This window comes from Ascidiella aspersa, chromosome 7, assembly GCF_963924565.1.
Source record: "Ascidiella aspersa chromosome 7, kaAscAspe10.2, whole genome shotgun sequence".
NCBI lineage: Eukaryota > Metazoa > Chordata > Ascidiacea > Phlebobranchia > Ascidiidae > Ascidiella > Ascidiella aspersa.
Window position 1 is genome coordinate 28,409,764 of NC_139453.1, and position 13,308 is coordinate 28,423,071.

At 33.9% G+C, this 13,308-nt stretch overlaps 2 protein-coding genes across 2 annotated transcripts in view; both read left to right on the forward strand.

Moving 5' to 3' along the window:
• The first annotated feature begins 1,579 nt into the window (after positions 1-1,579).
• Positions 1,580-6,961, forward strand: LOC146138804 (acyl-coenzyme A thioesterase 1-like). The gene is made up of 5 exons (XM_083394693.1): positions 1,580-1,646; positions 1,749-1,847; positions 2,541-2,641; positions 4,175-4,433; positions 6,144-6,961. The coding sequence occupies exons 1-5, from the start codon at positions 1,580-1,582 to the stop codon at positions 6,959-6,961; spliced, it is 1,344 nt and encodes a 447-aa protein (XP_083250819.1).
• A 3,172-nt stretch (positions 6,962-10,133) lies between these two features.
• Positions 10,134-13,308, forward strand: part of LOC146138805 (5'-3' exoribonuclease 1-like) — a 48,951-nt gene continuing 45,776 nt past the window's right edge. The window contains exons 1-5 of the mRNA XM_083394694.1: positions 10,134-10,271; positions 10,916-11,047; positions 11,324-11,424; positions 12,132-12,229; positions 12,745-12,854. Coding sequence (XP_083250820.1) covers positions 10,197-10,271; positions 10,916-11,047; positions 11,324-11,424; positions 12,132-12,229; positions 12,745-12,854 — 516 coding nt within the window. The 5' untranslated portion in view covers positions 10,134-10,196. The remainder of the gene's footprint in view (positions 10,272-10,915; positions 11,048-11,323; positions 11,425-12,131; positions 12,230-12,744; positions 12,855-13,308) is intronic.

Below are 13,308 nucleotides of genomic sequence, written 5' to 3' on the forward strand. Positions count from 1 at the left end.
ACACAAGTGGTTTCTTTGCAAAAATCTTGCTGTCAAAAAAACAAATGACTGACTCCTAGACTCAATTTTTTTGTTTTTAAAAAACTTTTCAACCATTTCTGACAACTTGAATTAGGGCTATATCCAAAATATACCTTACTTATTGTTTATTCTTTATTTTGTGCAGATACTGTTGTGTAATCCTGATTTGCAATGATGATGCAACCGTGTAATCAGTCAATTATAGTTTAATGCTGTCAACTTTTATTTGTTGTCATAATTAGCTCCGATGGCAAATATGCTATTTTAATCTGAGTTGAATAATTTTGTGCAACATTGAGTTATTTGCATTATCAAATGGTTATGGATATGTTTCCCTGCTTCGGCATTTCACAACTTTCAATCATTTAAATGGGCAAATATGCCAATAAATATGCAACAGCTTATACAAAATAAAATATGTATTTCCATACTGATCTGGACATTAGCTGCAGTTGTGTATAAATAATTTTGTATTGATGAAAAGTGTGTCCAAATTTTGTAATTTCACTTATTTGTACTGATAGACACTACACCATGATTTTTTAATTTAAATATTTTACACTGGTTACCATGCCTCAAATAGTAAATTTTTGTGTGTATGTTCTTATAATTGTATATAAATTTAATTTGGTGTGTTTAATTTATTCGAAAGCTGTTTTTCTTAATTTGCTTATGTTTTTCCCCGAAATTTCTCCCTATGCTATGTGTAGTGCACTTGCTTAAATAAAAATATTAATTTGTCTTTGTTTTCACCTGTTTGCTACTATGCCTAATTGCCTAAATAACTTTTTTAAATTGATACTCTAGTCTATCTAATTCTGTAATTGTAATAATAAGATTTTACATACCTAGAACACAAAGTAGAATTTAGTCCTAATTGTAAAATCACCAGTGATTTTATATTCAAAGCAAGATGATATGGTAAAGAAATGTGTTGTAAACACCTGGGACTAATTTTAATAGTTTTTATCTATAACTATCAATTAAATAAAACTAGTAATTATAAAAAAAACATTAATTACCAAAATCCCTTTTCAAATGTGTAAGATATTCTAATTATTTAGCACGATTCCCAGGGACAGGTTATTGCAAAGAACGAACCCATAGTGGATTAGCAATGAATAGCGTATATACAACAGCATTACTGCAATTTTCATGTACAGGTTTTCCAATTGAGGATAGTTGGAGCGCCAACTTAACTCAATAAAATAAATCCTAATTTTAGGAATAGGGCAGTGTGCTATAAATAATTGTTATATATTAAAACAACTTTTTGTTTTTTATTTTTTCAATTTGGATCACCTTTTACAATTACTGCAATAAAAAAACAATAAACTAATAATTTTGGTTGGCAAATTCCATGATTTTTCATTGTCATTTTTATTTTTTGCTTACATAATTGGTTGCCTATTTTCTCCTTTTTTACTTATATATCATTTTGTCTTATTTTTGTTTTTGTGTTATGTATGTTCATTTACAATGTGTTTGTTGTTCATTAATTTAAACTTTTGTTGTCTCAATAGAAATGTCAGTAACACTTTTTTAAACTCCTGGTAATATGGCAAAGATTCATCTCAGCCAACCAATCAGTATATCGGATACTAAAATATCAATAAAAATCACTGGTAGGTAAATTTGTAAACCTTAGTATATTAACGCTAAACTGCATTCACATAAACACTGATGTGTGTGTTTCACACATACCTATGAATATTTCTTTTTCATAGGTCTTTCTCCCAAAACGGTGTATACCGTTTATTCTTCAACTAAGACTGATTCAGGCAGTTTGTTTGAATGTGTTGTACAATATGAAACGGATACAAGAGGTAAAAAAATATTTTTATAAAATATAAGTTTCTGTTTTCCTAGCAGTGGGCCGTATTGTGTTAGCATGTGAAAAAATTATGATCAATATAAAATAAATCCACATTGTTTGAGTATCATTAACACACAATAAATTTTAACCAGAAGTTTTATCATTACTTGTTTTTTGTAGATTATTAGTACTAATATATTTTTTCGTCTATTTCTTATAATTGTGAAAATCTTATGGATAAACATCTTATTTACACTTATTTTATTAAAAACAAATACCCAGTGTTTTTAATAACATTTTGACTGATTGTTGGACATATGTCTCAATAATAGTGTTTTGATTTGTGTCATTTAAACAAACAACTTGCAACATGTTAACGAGCATTAATCAAATGCTTTTTAGTAAAATTTGGTACTTTAAGCCATTTAGTTAATGGTAATATAATATGTCAACATGCTATTTGTTTTTTGGTTTATTTATCAAATGTGTTCACCATTTTTAGTAGTTTTATTTAACTTTTGATGGCAATTCTGTTCATTGAAATTGACTTATATCACTAATGTCATGGACTGGACTTGATAATCTGATTTAATATCTGTTAAAAATGACTTGTTTGACTGGGTTTTAGGTCATTTTGATAGGACTTATTTACAACAATCGTTATTAGTGACCTCATGTTTAACTTTGTTCATCGCTAATTTAGGCTGTATTGATCTTGATTGCCATGAAGCCCTTTCTGGAAGCTACACTGGAATTGAACCAATGGGATTATTCTGGGCAATGAAGGGCTCTCCTTTAAATAAGGTTTTATTTTTTATAATGGCATATTACACTTAAATTGAAACATAGCCTTTGTGTATGGTTATACTTTAGCAGTGGTAAATAAAATGTTACATTTGACAATGTGTTAAACTCAACCAATGTCATTTAATGTAAATGCATTCAAGTTTACCGACATTACAAATATATTTTGTAATGTATGTGATAGTGCTAAATATTTTTTAAACAAGTCATCATGAATGACTTAATTCCCAGTCTGGACGTTTGGAAAAAATAGCACGTCAAGTCATTTGCATCAAAATAAATATAAACTGTTAAATTTGGTAACTCGTTCATTCCTTGGAGATTAGGTTGAAAAACTGACCACATTTTATCAAGTCAAAGTTAAGACTCAATGGTGAATCCGACTCAATATGAGGTAATTTTGCCCAAAAGACTTAAGTCATGTCAAGTTAGTTCAGTGACTTAAAGTGCAATTAAACCAGTCAAGTAATGGCTTAAATCAAGGGTCGGCAATTTTTTTCTAGTCGCGGGCCAAACCAAACTCAGAAAGGTCTCTGCGGGCCGCACAAAATGCTAACTAAGAATTGTGTTATTAAAATGTTAGAACAACTTTTAGTCAGGGGGGCCTCGGATCTTTTTTTACACTTTAAAACGCGTTTAATTATATTTAAGGAAGCAGTAAAGTGTTGAACAAAACAAATCAGTAAAGTGTCGAAGAAAATGCGTTTGTTTGGTTTAAAATTCGCGTTCACACGTCTCCATCGATACTACTAATGAAAAGTGTGATAAAACTACTTTGGGGAAACGCGATAACCTTAATAGTTAATGTAGTTCAGTGTTTATTAACCTTTTTGTGTCCACATGGCGAGCGAAGCGAGCGCGATTTTTTTTTGCTAACTGGCAGTTTTTTTTTAAATTTAAGTTGTTATTACTTTGCCAAAAATAAAAAAACAAGTAAAAATATATTCCAAACATTTTTGAATACATTTTCCATTAGTACGCGACGCACTTGGCAGTTTTCCACGGCGCAAGGGTGATGAAGCGCTAACTTCGTTAAAAAGGCAGCCTCAAAACGTAAATGAAGCGGACGTGCAAAGATCATTGAAAAATTTTACGCACTTACGTAGTTAAAATAGTCCCAAAGTATTTGAAATGGACTCGTGTCTAGTTTGTCCAAAGAGGCCGCGGGCCGGATGAATTCTATTGTCGGGCCGGATCCGTCCCGCGTGCTGTAGGTTGCCCACCCCTGGCTTAAATCATTACAACATTGGCCACCCCTGGCTTAAATCATTACAACACTGGCCAGTTAAACTCTTTGTAACTGCTGTACCCTTTTCTGCCCAAATTCTGTTTGACATGAACACATGCAAAATAAAATTATTCAAAGGCTGTTGTAAATAGGCCATTGTAATGTAAACAACCAATTTATAAATTTATCAATTTATTTAGTATCTTTTTTTTTAAAGTTATCACTATTACGCTAGGTGATTTTTGTAAACAATCAAAAAAGTTAAATTTTTACCTGAACATTTATACAATTTTTTTTTTGTTCAGAACAAGTATGCTCGTTTCGCAAAACTTGACATCACAACACCACTCGTTGTGACCTTGAGTGTTTACGGCGCCCACATTAATGACCTTGAGCATCTAAACTTATTGCGAAACAACGGTGATTTGGAAAAAGATCTTTTGACTTCCACTGAAATAAAAAGGTTGTTCATGGCACCTGGAACAAAACGAATTCCGCTGACCGTAGCTAAAGACGGAATTCATGGAACTTTGTTTGTACCGCCCGGCAAAGGACCGTTTCCAGGTATATTACAGGATTTAGCACTGATTTTATAAATAAATTGCTACCTGGTTATAAATGAACAGCCAAACGGGCTACAGAGTCGGATTCGGGATAGTCAGTGAATCGAATTAAATTGTTAAATTGGAGTAGCATATGGTAGGCTATGGAGGTTTTTCCGCGCACGTTATTGTGAGTGGGCGAGTTATAAGTAGGACTGCGGAGGTAAAACAAACCCTAGTCCAACTACCGAGTCTGACTCCGGTAATAAAATCAACCAGACTCTGGCTAAATGTGCGATTTTGTTCCTAGTCCAGCTCCGAGCCACGGCCTGTTTTTCATCAATTTACGTCACTAGATTAAGGTGGAATTTCAGCAATCCCCTTATGTCATATAACTCATCCACTCACATTACGTGGTTGGAAAATATCCACCATTTGCTATTCCGCCTTCACAATTTAGGCAATAGTTGGCGGCAATATCAGTTTTAAATTTGGTACAGCGCACCATGAGCAAGTCAGGCTCAGGACTTGGGTAGATTTACGTGGTCTTACTCGAGTCCCAAGTCTAACTTCGACACCTCATAGTTGGTTATACGACACACATAGGTAGGCAGTTTCTATATATCCTTATAACTTTGGTTAGATCTTGAACTTTTTTTAACGCAGACCTCTACAATTTTTTTGCCTAACGTTTACCGCGTTAGGACCCTATAACGCATTTCTCTTTTCGTGTTATTCGTTTTTATTCGAATTTTACTGCAAACCAGACAAAGAAATGCTCTATTACTTGCGAGACGTGTTTTTACTGCGCTATAAGATATTTTATTGAAACATTCCATGCTAAATTTTTCGAATGTACAAAATTTATAAGCGACCTGACCCTATGCCCTTTGAAATGCAGTGGCAGTTTGATACATCATTACGATGTGGACGATTTTGATCTTTGACGAATCCTACTTCGCGTCTTTTCGGTTGTGCATCTGAACCCATTTTTAAGATGTGCATGATCTAGTTTATTGCTTAACAGTCTATTGACTTTTAGGTGCACTTAAGTCACTTTTTTCGAATGACTTGACTTAAGTCACTTGGAAAAAATGACTTAAGTGCACTTTAGATAAGTCTTTTGGACAAATGACTTTGGGTAAAATGAATGGTTTTCATAAAGCTTTTTTTTATAAAAGTGGATTTTATATATCTCAATTTTTCTACATAGGCCTAAAACCATTTTGCTTGCTATATGCTGCGTTTTTGTTACTTTTCGGTTGAGTTATTGCTCGTAATCGAGCTAGGTTATCAGTTTTAGTAGTTTGACTTTTAATTTTTAGGACAAGGATTTGACTGGAAGTTTACTTTCCTCTTATCATTAATAGACTGGGATTTGACTTGTTATATATTTAAAAAGACTTGATTTGGATTTAATTTACGATATTTTAAAAATGACTTCTTGGAGACTTGAGTCATTTAAAAATGACTTGTTTACAACACTGTTGGTTAATAATGCCGCTAATTTTCACATTAAAAATGCTGCTGATTTCCACATGAAGCCTTAGTATTTTCTTTGAGACAAAGAAGGTAGGCTACTTCCGATAATGCCGATCTGTTTACAATTTCAAAGCAATAGCCCTCACATTTTCGCCGGTATAGGCCGACCTTAAAAACCGTTCTTTTCGGAGAGCAGTTTAACGCCGTCAAGCTGTACACCATAAATCTATATTAATCGTTTTTTTTTCAGCTGTCGTTCTAATGTTTGGAAGTTACGCGGGCACAATGGAGTTCAAGGCCTCGTTGCTCGCTTCACACGGCTTTGTAACATTGGCCCTCGCCTTCTTCGGGGTTCCCGGCCTTCCACAGTTCTACCTGGGGACGGGAGACTGGACATTAAGGCTGGAATACTTCGAAAAGGTAGCAAAATACCTCTCCAACGCTCCCAAGGTCGACAAAGCGAGAGGCTTAGGTGTGATTGTGCTGTCTTTCAGTGGCTTTATAGGCCTAGCAATGGCCGCGTATTTACCTCAAGTGCGCTGCGTTATCCTCGTAAACGCTTCGACCCACGTACAGTTCAGCACTCTCAGCTACAAAGGGCGCGAGTTTGAACAGATCGCGCATCTAATGACCTCAAACGTGGAGTGGGACAAACCCGGGCCTTTAAGCATGCGACCATCGTGCGCTGTATTCGACCAGTCGTTTGCCCTCGAAAAACCAGCGCCCGAAGACGACAACTTGCCATTTAGCGTGCGTCGCGATATCGCTTTTATGTATGTAGTCGGACTTGACGACACAAACGTAATATCCGAGCATTACGCGAACCGCTTCGAGCGTATTTTGCGTTTAGCTAAACACCCTAATTTCGAGGTGCTGCGCTACCCCGGCGCTGGTCACCTGATAGAACCGCCTTTTAGTATACATAACAAGGTGAGCGTCGTGCTTGGCAATGTTATGGACTGGGGAGGAGTGCGTAATGCTCACTGTAAGGCACAGGAAGATTCCTGGCAAAGGCAGGTCGAATTTCTGCGCAAGAACCTCACACTTAGGGCAGACTCGAAACTTTAATGTTTCGGCGTTAAAGCTTTAATATTTTATTCAAGGGTAAACTTAAATTTTAAAGCTAATGCTTACCATTATATATTAACCAGCCCTGTTTGATATTTTCGTCTAAGAGTGGTTAATAATCTTAGAGTTGAATCCGAACTTTTTTGCGTCCACTTTTTGCAGAAATTTAAATTTATTCTATGATCAAAAAGCTAGGAATAGAATCTCGTTAGAAGTAGACTTTTATTTTTTGCGGTTAACTCGTAGAAATTCCACTTCAAGAGCAAATTTCAATTTTACTTACCGGTACCGATTTTGAAAAATAGGCCTATTTGTTTTTTAATTTTTATTTTTAACTACGCACGCATATGCCATTTTTCCTGTGAACGTCATAGCAATCTCTCAAAATGTTCAGGTATAATTTTCTGTTATTTATTTTTATCAGAATTATGTTTGTGTGTGTGGTTTATCGTTTCGTATTTCAGGATGCAGCTGATCTTTATGAGTTCATACTTTACTAAGCTTTTTGTCCCCTACCTCCTCGGTAAGCCTAATTATATATATATATTTTTTTTTTGTTACTGGAGCGTATATTTTTTTGTGCTGCAGCCTGTGCACAGTTATCATATTTCTAAAAATCATTTTTGATTTTATATTTGCTACTAATTTGTATCCTACAATTGTAATGTCGTTGTGGTGCACATCTTGATTTTTCCAGCATTTTGTGCCTGCTCAATCGAGTACATGTATTTGCATAGTATTTATATAATCTGTTGAGCGTTATCTATTGATTAAAACAAAATGTGCTTTTCCAGCATAAACGCTTTTGGGCGACTCTTTTGTTTTAAAGCACCTTATTTGAAGCACTATATCTTCTTCCGCTATGTTTGCACACTAGTTCAAGGTTTATGCAGAGCAGTGTTTCTCAAAGTAGGGTTCACGGCAATGTTGTAATGACGTAAGACTTAAGTCAATGACTTGACTTGAGTTACTGTTCAAATGACTTAATTTGACTTAATTCTTTTAGGCAAAATGACAAGTTTTTCGGACGATTGACGAGTTTACTAGTTTTACTAATTTCAAGTTTTATTTTTATGACGAGGACTCTTGCTTTAATTATGACTTGACTGCGAATTGACTTGTTGTTTATTAAAAAAAGACATGTCTGAATTTATTTATGGCTTATGCATAACAGACATCCGCCCCTGATAGCCACCGCTATCCTGTGATAGAGAGTTTTCGTCGAAAATCACGCATATTAAAAAGCAGTGAAGGATTCTGAAACGGTGCTCTAAACATAAATTACAATATACCCCGGAATTTGCAAGCGTTTTCAACTATTTTAGTAATGATGTTATTCTGTGAAACCAGGATAAATTTTTTAACGAAGCAAACCAAATCAAACCTACCAGATTTTGCACCAGGGTCGCAACGATATTCGATGATTTGCCATGTTTATTATTGCAATATTTTTTCACAATGGCGCAATAATAACAGGCCATGGCGTTTGGCGACAAAGAGGATTCAAAATTAAAAGCGATTACAATAAAATAAACATTTAAAAAATTGGTAAAAGCAAAAAAGGAGTAATATTTTGGCAGTTTTGTTTTGGAGCGCAACAAAAAAATAATCTGTGCTCGTGAAATATAATTTCGTTTTATTTTATCAAACCGGTTTCTCTGTTGATTGATTTCTATGCTTTGTAGTCGACGTCTTTTTGATTTGCTTGTTTATTTACCGGCGTATTTTTATTTCAAGTTGCTGATGCAATTGTAGGGTTGTTGCACAATGCCAGGCAAACTTAACAAATGGACGGAGAGAAAGTTAAATTTTGATTTTCAAACGCTCTTCAAATTACTAATAAACGCTGTTTAACCTTTTTAAAAAAATCATGAAAAGGCCTTCGTGGTAAGTTCAACAGGCGCTGGTTTAGAATCCTACCACTTTTTTGCAGTAAAGAGTCAGACCGAATTGTGATAGGATTCTAGACCAGCGCCGGGTTAGGCTACGAGTTTGGGTTCGGGTGGCATGTATGGACATTTATTCCACCCCATCCGTCAGAAATCAGTGCAGTTCTAAGTAAAAAGGTCTACGACAATCAGTGCATTCAAAGGATCAAAAAGTCCGACATTTAGACTTTGAGGTCTTGGACAATGCACTAATTTGCATTAACAAATGTGCATAAGAAGATTAAGTTTAACAATACTTGACCCAACCAAACGCTAACCAGCGCCCTAACCCAAATAATGTGCGATAATTTAATAATTATAACGCTTCAGGCCCCAATACCTCAATTTGTGACGTAATAATCTTAAATACAATGGACGAGAAACCATCTTATGCCCATCCGAGTTTGGGCTTTTTTCCCCAGCATTTAAAGAATTATTAAAATAACGCACATTATTTGGGTTAGGATTCGGGTTAGCTTTAGGGTTTAGGTGAGTCAAGTGTTATTAATCCTATCTCATACTTTTTGTTATCTTTTCTGAACTTTTAATGAATATTTTTAATTTATCTACGCCGGGAGTTTACCTAAAGGTCCAAATCAGTGCATTGTCAGGACCTCAAGGTGTAAAAGTCTAGACTTTTCTGCCATTGGATGCCCTGATTGTTGTAGACCTTTTTGCTTAGAAATGCACTGATTTCTAACGGATCGGGTGTTTATTCTCCTATATTTATTTTGGCGCTGGTCTAGAATCCTACCACATTTTCGCCACTGGGAGGTTTATATTATGCTAACATTACTTGGGTTATGGTGCGGGATAGCATTTGAGTTTGGGGAGTCGAGTAATACTGTTAAACTATAAATACTTAACCAAACACTAACCTGCACCCTAACTTGAATATTGTGCGTTGCTTTAATAATTATTTCAACGCTGTGATAGGTCAGGTAGGATTCTAGAGCGCCAAATATTTAATTTGCATTCAAGAAATCTAGCATCAAACTTGGTTTTCTATACATACCGCTCACAGGGCAGTGCAGTAGAATCTACTATGAACAAATTTCAATAAAATGTTTGCGTGTTTCAGTAGAATTGGCTTGAAATAGTCGGCAAATCCTATTAAACTTAAAAGCAACTCATCATAAACACATGTTGTGTCATTCATATGTCACTGTTTTACAGTTTGTTATCTTGTTTTTACATTAAACTTTCATTTGAACAGTTTTTAGGAATAACAAAGACTTTTTTAAGTTAAAGTCTAGATTTACTATAAAACTGTAGGGTTTTTTTTGTTGTGAACATAAACAGTTACCATGGGAGTACCAAAGTTTTACCGGTGGATAAGTGAAAGGTATCCTTGCCTAAGTGAAGTTGTCAAAGAATATCAGGTAAAATATTCTCATGTTTCATATTTAAACCTAATGTTTTGAAAATATAAAATCAGTATATTTATGCGATATATCAATGTCATAATTTTTTTACTAGTTGAACAAAATAAAAATGAAGAAATGTCTGGTATTTCATTGGTTTGAAACTTTGATTATTGTGCGGGGAGATGTTTATGCAGCTTAAAATGTTGCTGCTGACAAAAATACTTTTAGGATTGGCATGGACCATAGTTGTACTAAATTTATTTTAAAATTTTTGGTGACGGATAAATGAAGTATTATAAACAAAATGGAGCTAAACACATTGCACAACGTTTGTTTATAAATGCACTATTTGAGGTAATTTAAATGAAAAGGAAAATAAATTGGCGATTTGGTACAAAGAAAGTAACACAAAAAGACGGTCTACAACGTGGTATTTGTAGATCTTTTTTTGTGTTATTTTTCTACGTACCAAATAAAAAGAGCCCCAATTAACCATATAAAGAATGCAAATTGCTGAAAATTGTTGAAATTTATTTTATTATTACAAGCACCTGCTAACCCAAATCAAAGGATAACTAATCAGTGAAATTATAATTAGTGTATCTACACCAAACTGGGCTGGGTGAATAGCCACATGTGTATAATATTGTTTTTTCAAGGTTCCTGAGTTTGACAACCTTTACTTGGACATGAACGGTATAATTCACACATGTTCGCATCCAAATGACGATGATCCACATTTTAGAATCACTGAAGAACAAATCTTTCAGGACATATTTCGATATATTGAGGTGAAGAGTTTATAGTGCTTTAAAATTGAACAGACTCCGGCTATGTATTTATATGTAACTAAGCATGAGTAGCCAATTTGTAAAGAACAGTAACATTACTGTATTTTTTTCCAAAGTTTGTTCTCATTATGCATTTATGTTTATGTCTCACTTGCAAAAACTTTGCGTTCATTTTCCTAAACTTTTCAAAAGACCTTAACAGCTTCTAGCACGAGTTGAGAACTACTGAAACAGATTGATCGTTTTTTATGACAATATTTCACAATACATTTCCAGGTGCTGTTTCGGATTATTCGGCCTCAGAAAACTTTTTTCATGGCAGTGGACGGAGTAGCACCCAGGGCCAAGATGAACCAGCAGCGTGGCAGGCGGTTCCGGTAAAACTTATTTGCTTTGTTTGAAATAGTAGTACAGTGAAGCTTTGTTTATGTTGGTTGGTGTTATTAGGAGAATTGAAACATTTCTCCTTCACTACTTCAAATAGAATGCTTATAAGCACAAAATTATTTAAATTAAGTTATTGTTCATTTAAACTACTTAAACCAACCAGGCAATGAACAACTGATTTGAACTTGTTTGTTTTAATAGAAACAATTCACATTTGCCAGTCTTATATTTGCCCAAAATTACACTTTGTATGATTTATTTTTGCCTATTAATTTTAATGTTTTGAAGCAAATCTAATTTAATACTGGTTCTTGAAATCTAGTGTTGTGTTTGTGTTTTCATTTAATGAAGTTTAACATAATTACTAAAATGTTTCAATTAATGGTTGCTAGAATTCTTAACCTTTTCTAGACATCTACCATCTAGAGCTGTTTTATTGTCGCTGTAAAAAAACAAAAAACACTGCTTAAGTTTACCTGTTTAAAGTAATTTAAAACTCTTGTATTTTTTAGAACTAGCCACGGATTCTAGATTGATTTAAGATTCACAACAATGATAGGACACAGCATTTTAATTTTCTCTGAATAAAACCTAGTTATTTGCAAAACACTTGTGTGTACTACAGGTTGATCACCACTGACTTGAATGCTCAAAACCTCAATTTTAAACATTTTTAACTTAATGTTTTGACTTTCAGCTCTGCAAAGGAAGCAGAGGCAAGTATACAGGAAGCTTTGCGTAAGGGAGAAACTCTCCCCACAGAAAAACGATTTGACTCAAACTGCATTACTCCCGGTATATAACACATGCATACCAATATTTGTCAAATCTGTTTTAAAAATGTGTTAAAAGGGTCTGTCGAAAAATTAAATATATATATTCTATAAAATATTTGTTTAAAGTGGTGCTTCCACAGAAATAAAGATTCCCAAAATTACTTGGATTAAATTTCTTTCATTTGTTTGTTTATCCCAATCAATTGATTTCAGAAATGCTTTAACATTTTTTAAATAATTTTAACAACCTAGAATAATCTGTGTATAGTTGTAAGTATATGTTTTCTTGAATATATGTTTACAAAGAAGTTTAAAAATTGATTTTGGTAAGCTTATTCTTCCCGTGAGGTGTAAATGTTTGTATATAAAATTAGGATTCAAGCACTATTCCGTTATATATTTCAACATATGTAACCATCTCTAAAAAGATAAAAAAAAAAACAGTTTTAAAATATTATCCAAACATTTCAACCAAATTTGCCTGTCTTGATATCTAGCGACACAGCTTACCAATATTTGTTACATCTTGCTTAGGTACACATTTCATGGAGCGCTTACAGACGCAGCTGGAATACTTTGTCAAGACCAAAGTGACGCATGACAGGAGTTGGCAGGGTGTCAAGGTCTACCTTTCTGGTCACCAAGTATGTGAATGATATTATGTGATTAATCACTGACTACATTTGGTATTACAGCACCTAATATTAACCAATGCATAATTTTAATAGGTAGTTGTATTTATGCAATGAAATATACACACACATCACACATATGTGTAATTATACATTGTATGATTCTTAGCCAAAAAATGCCTTGGTTTTTAGGATATAATAAAAGTGTTTATTGAATTTCAGTTTTGGGCGGGTAATATATCTGATATTTTAAGTTAAAACATTATATTTGTTTCCTTAAAAATGTACAGATTTTCTATTTTTTTGGCATTGGTTGTCAAAAACATAGAAAGTCTGTTATTAAAATCAGTCCAGCAATGCTGTATTTGTTACAACAACAAGGAAATAATTTCTGATGAATTGGTGCTGACAAGTTGTATTAACATGTCAGTACTCAAACTTAATCATTGTTTAATATACAAACCGA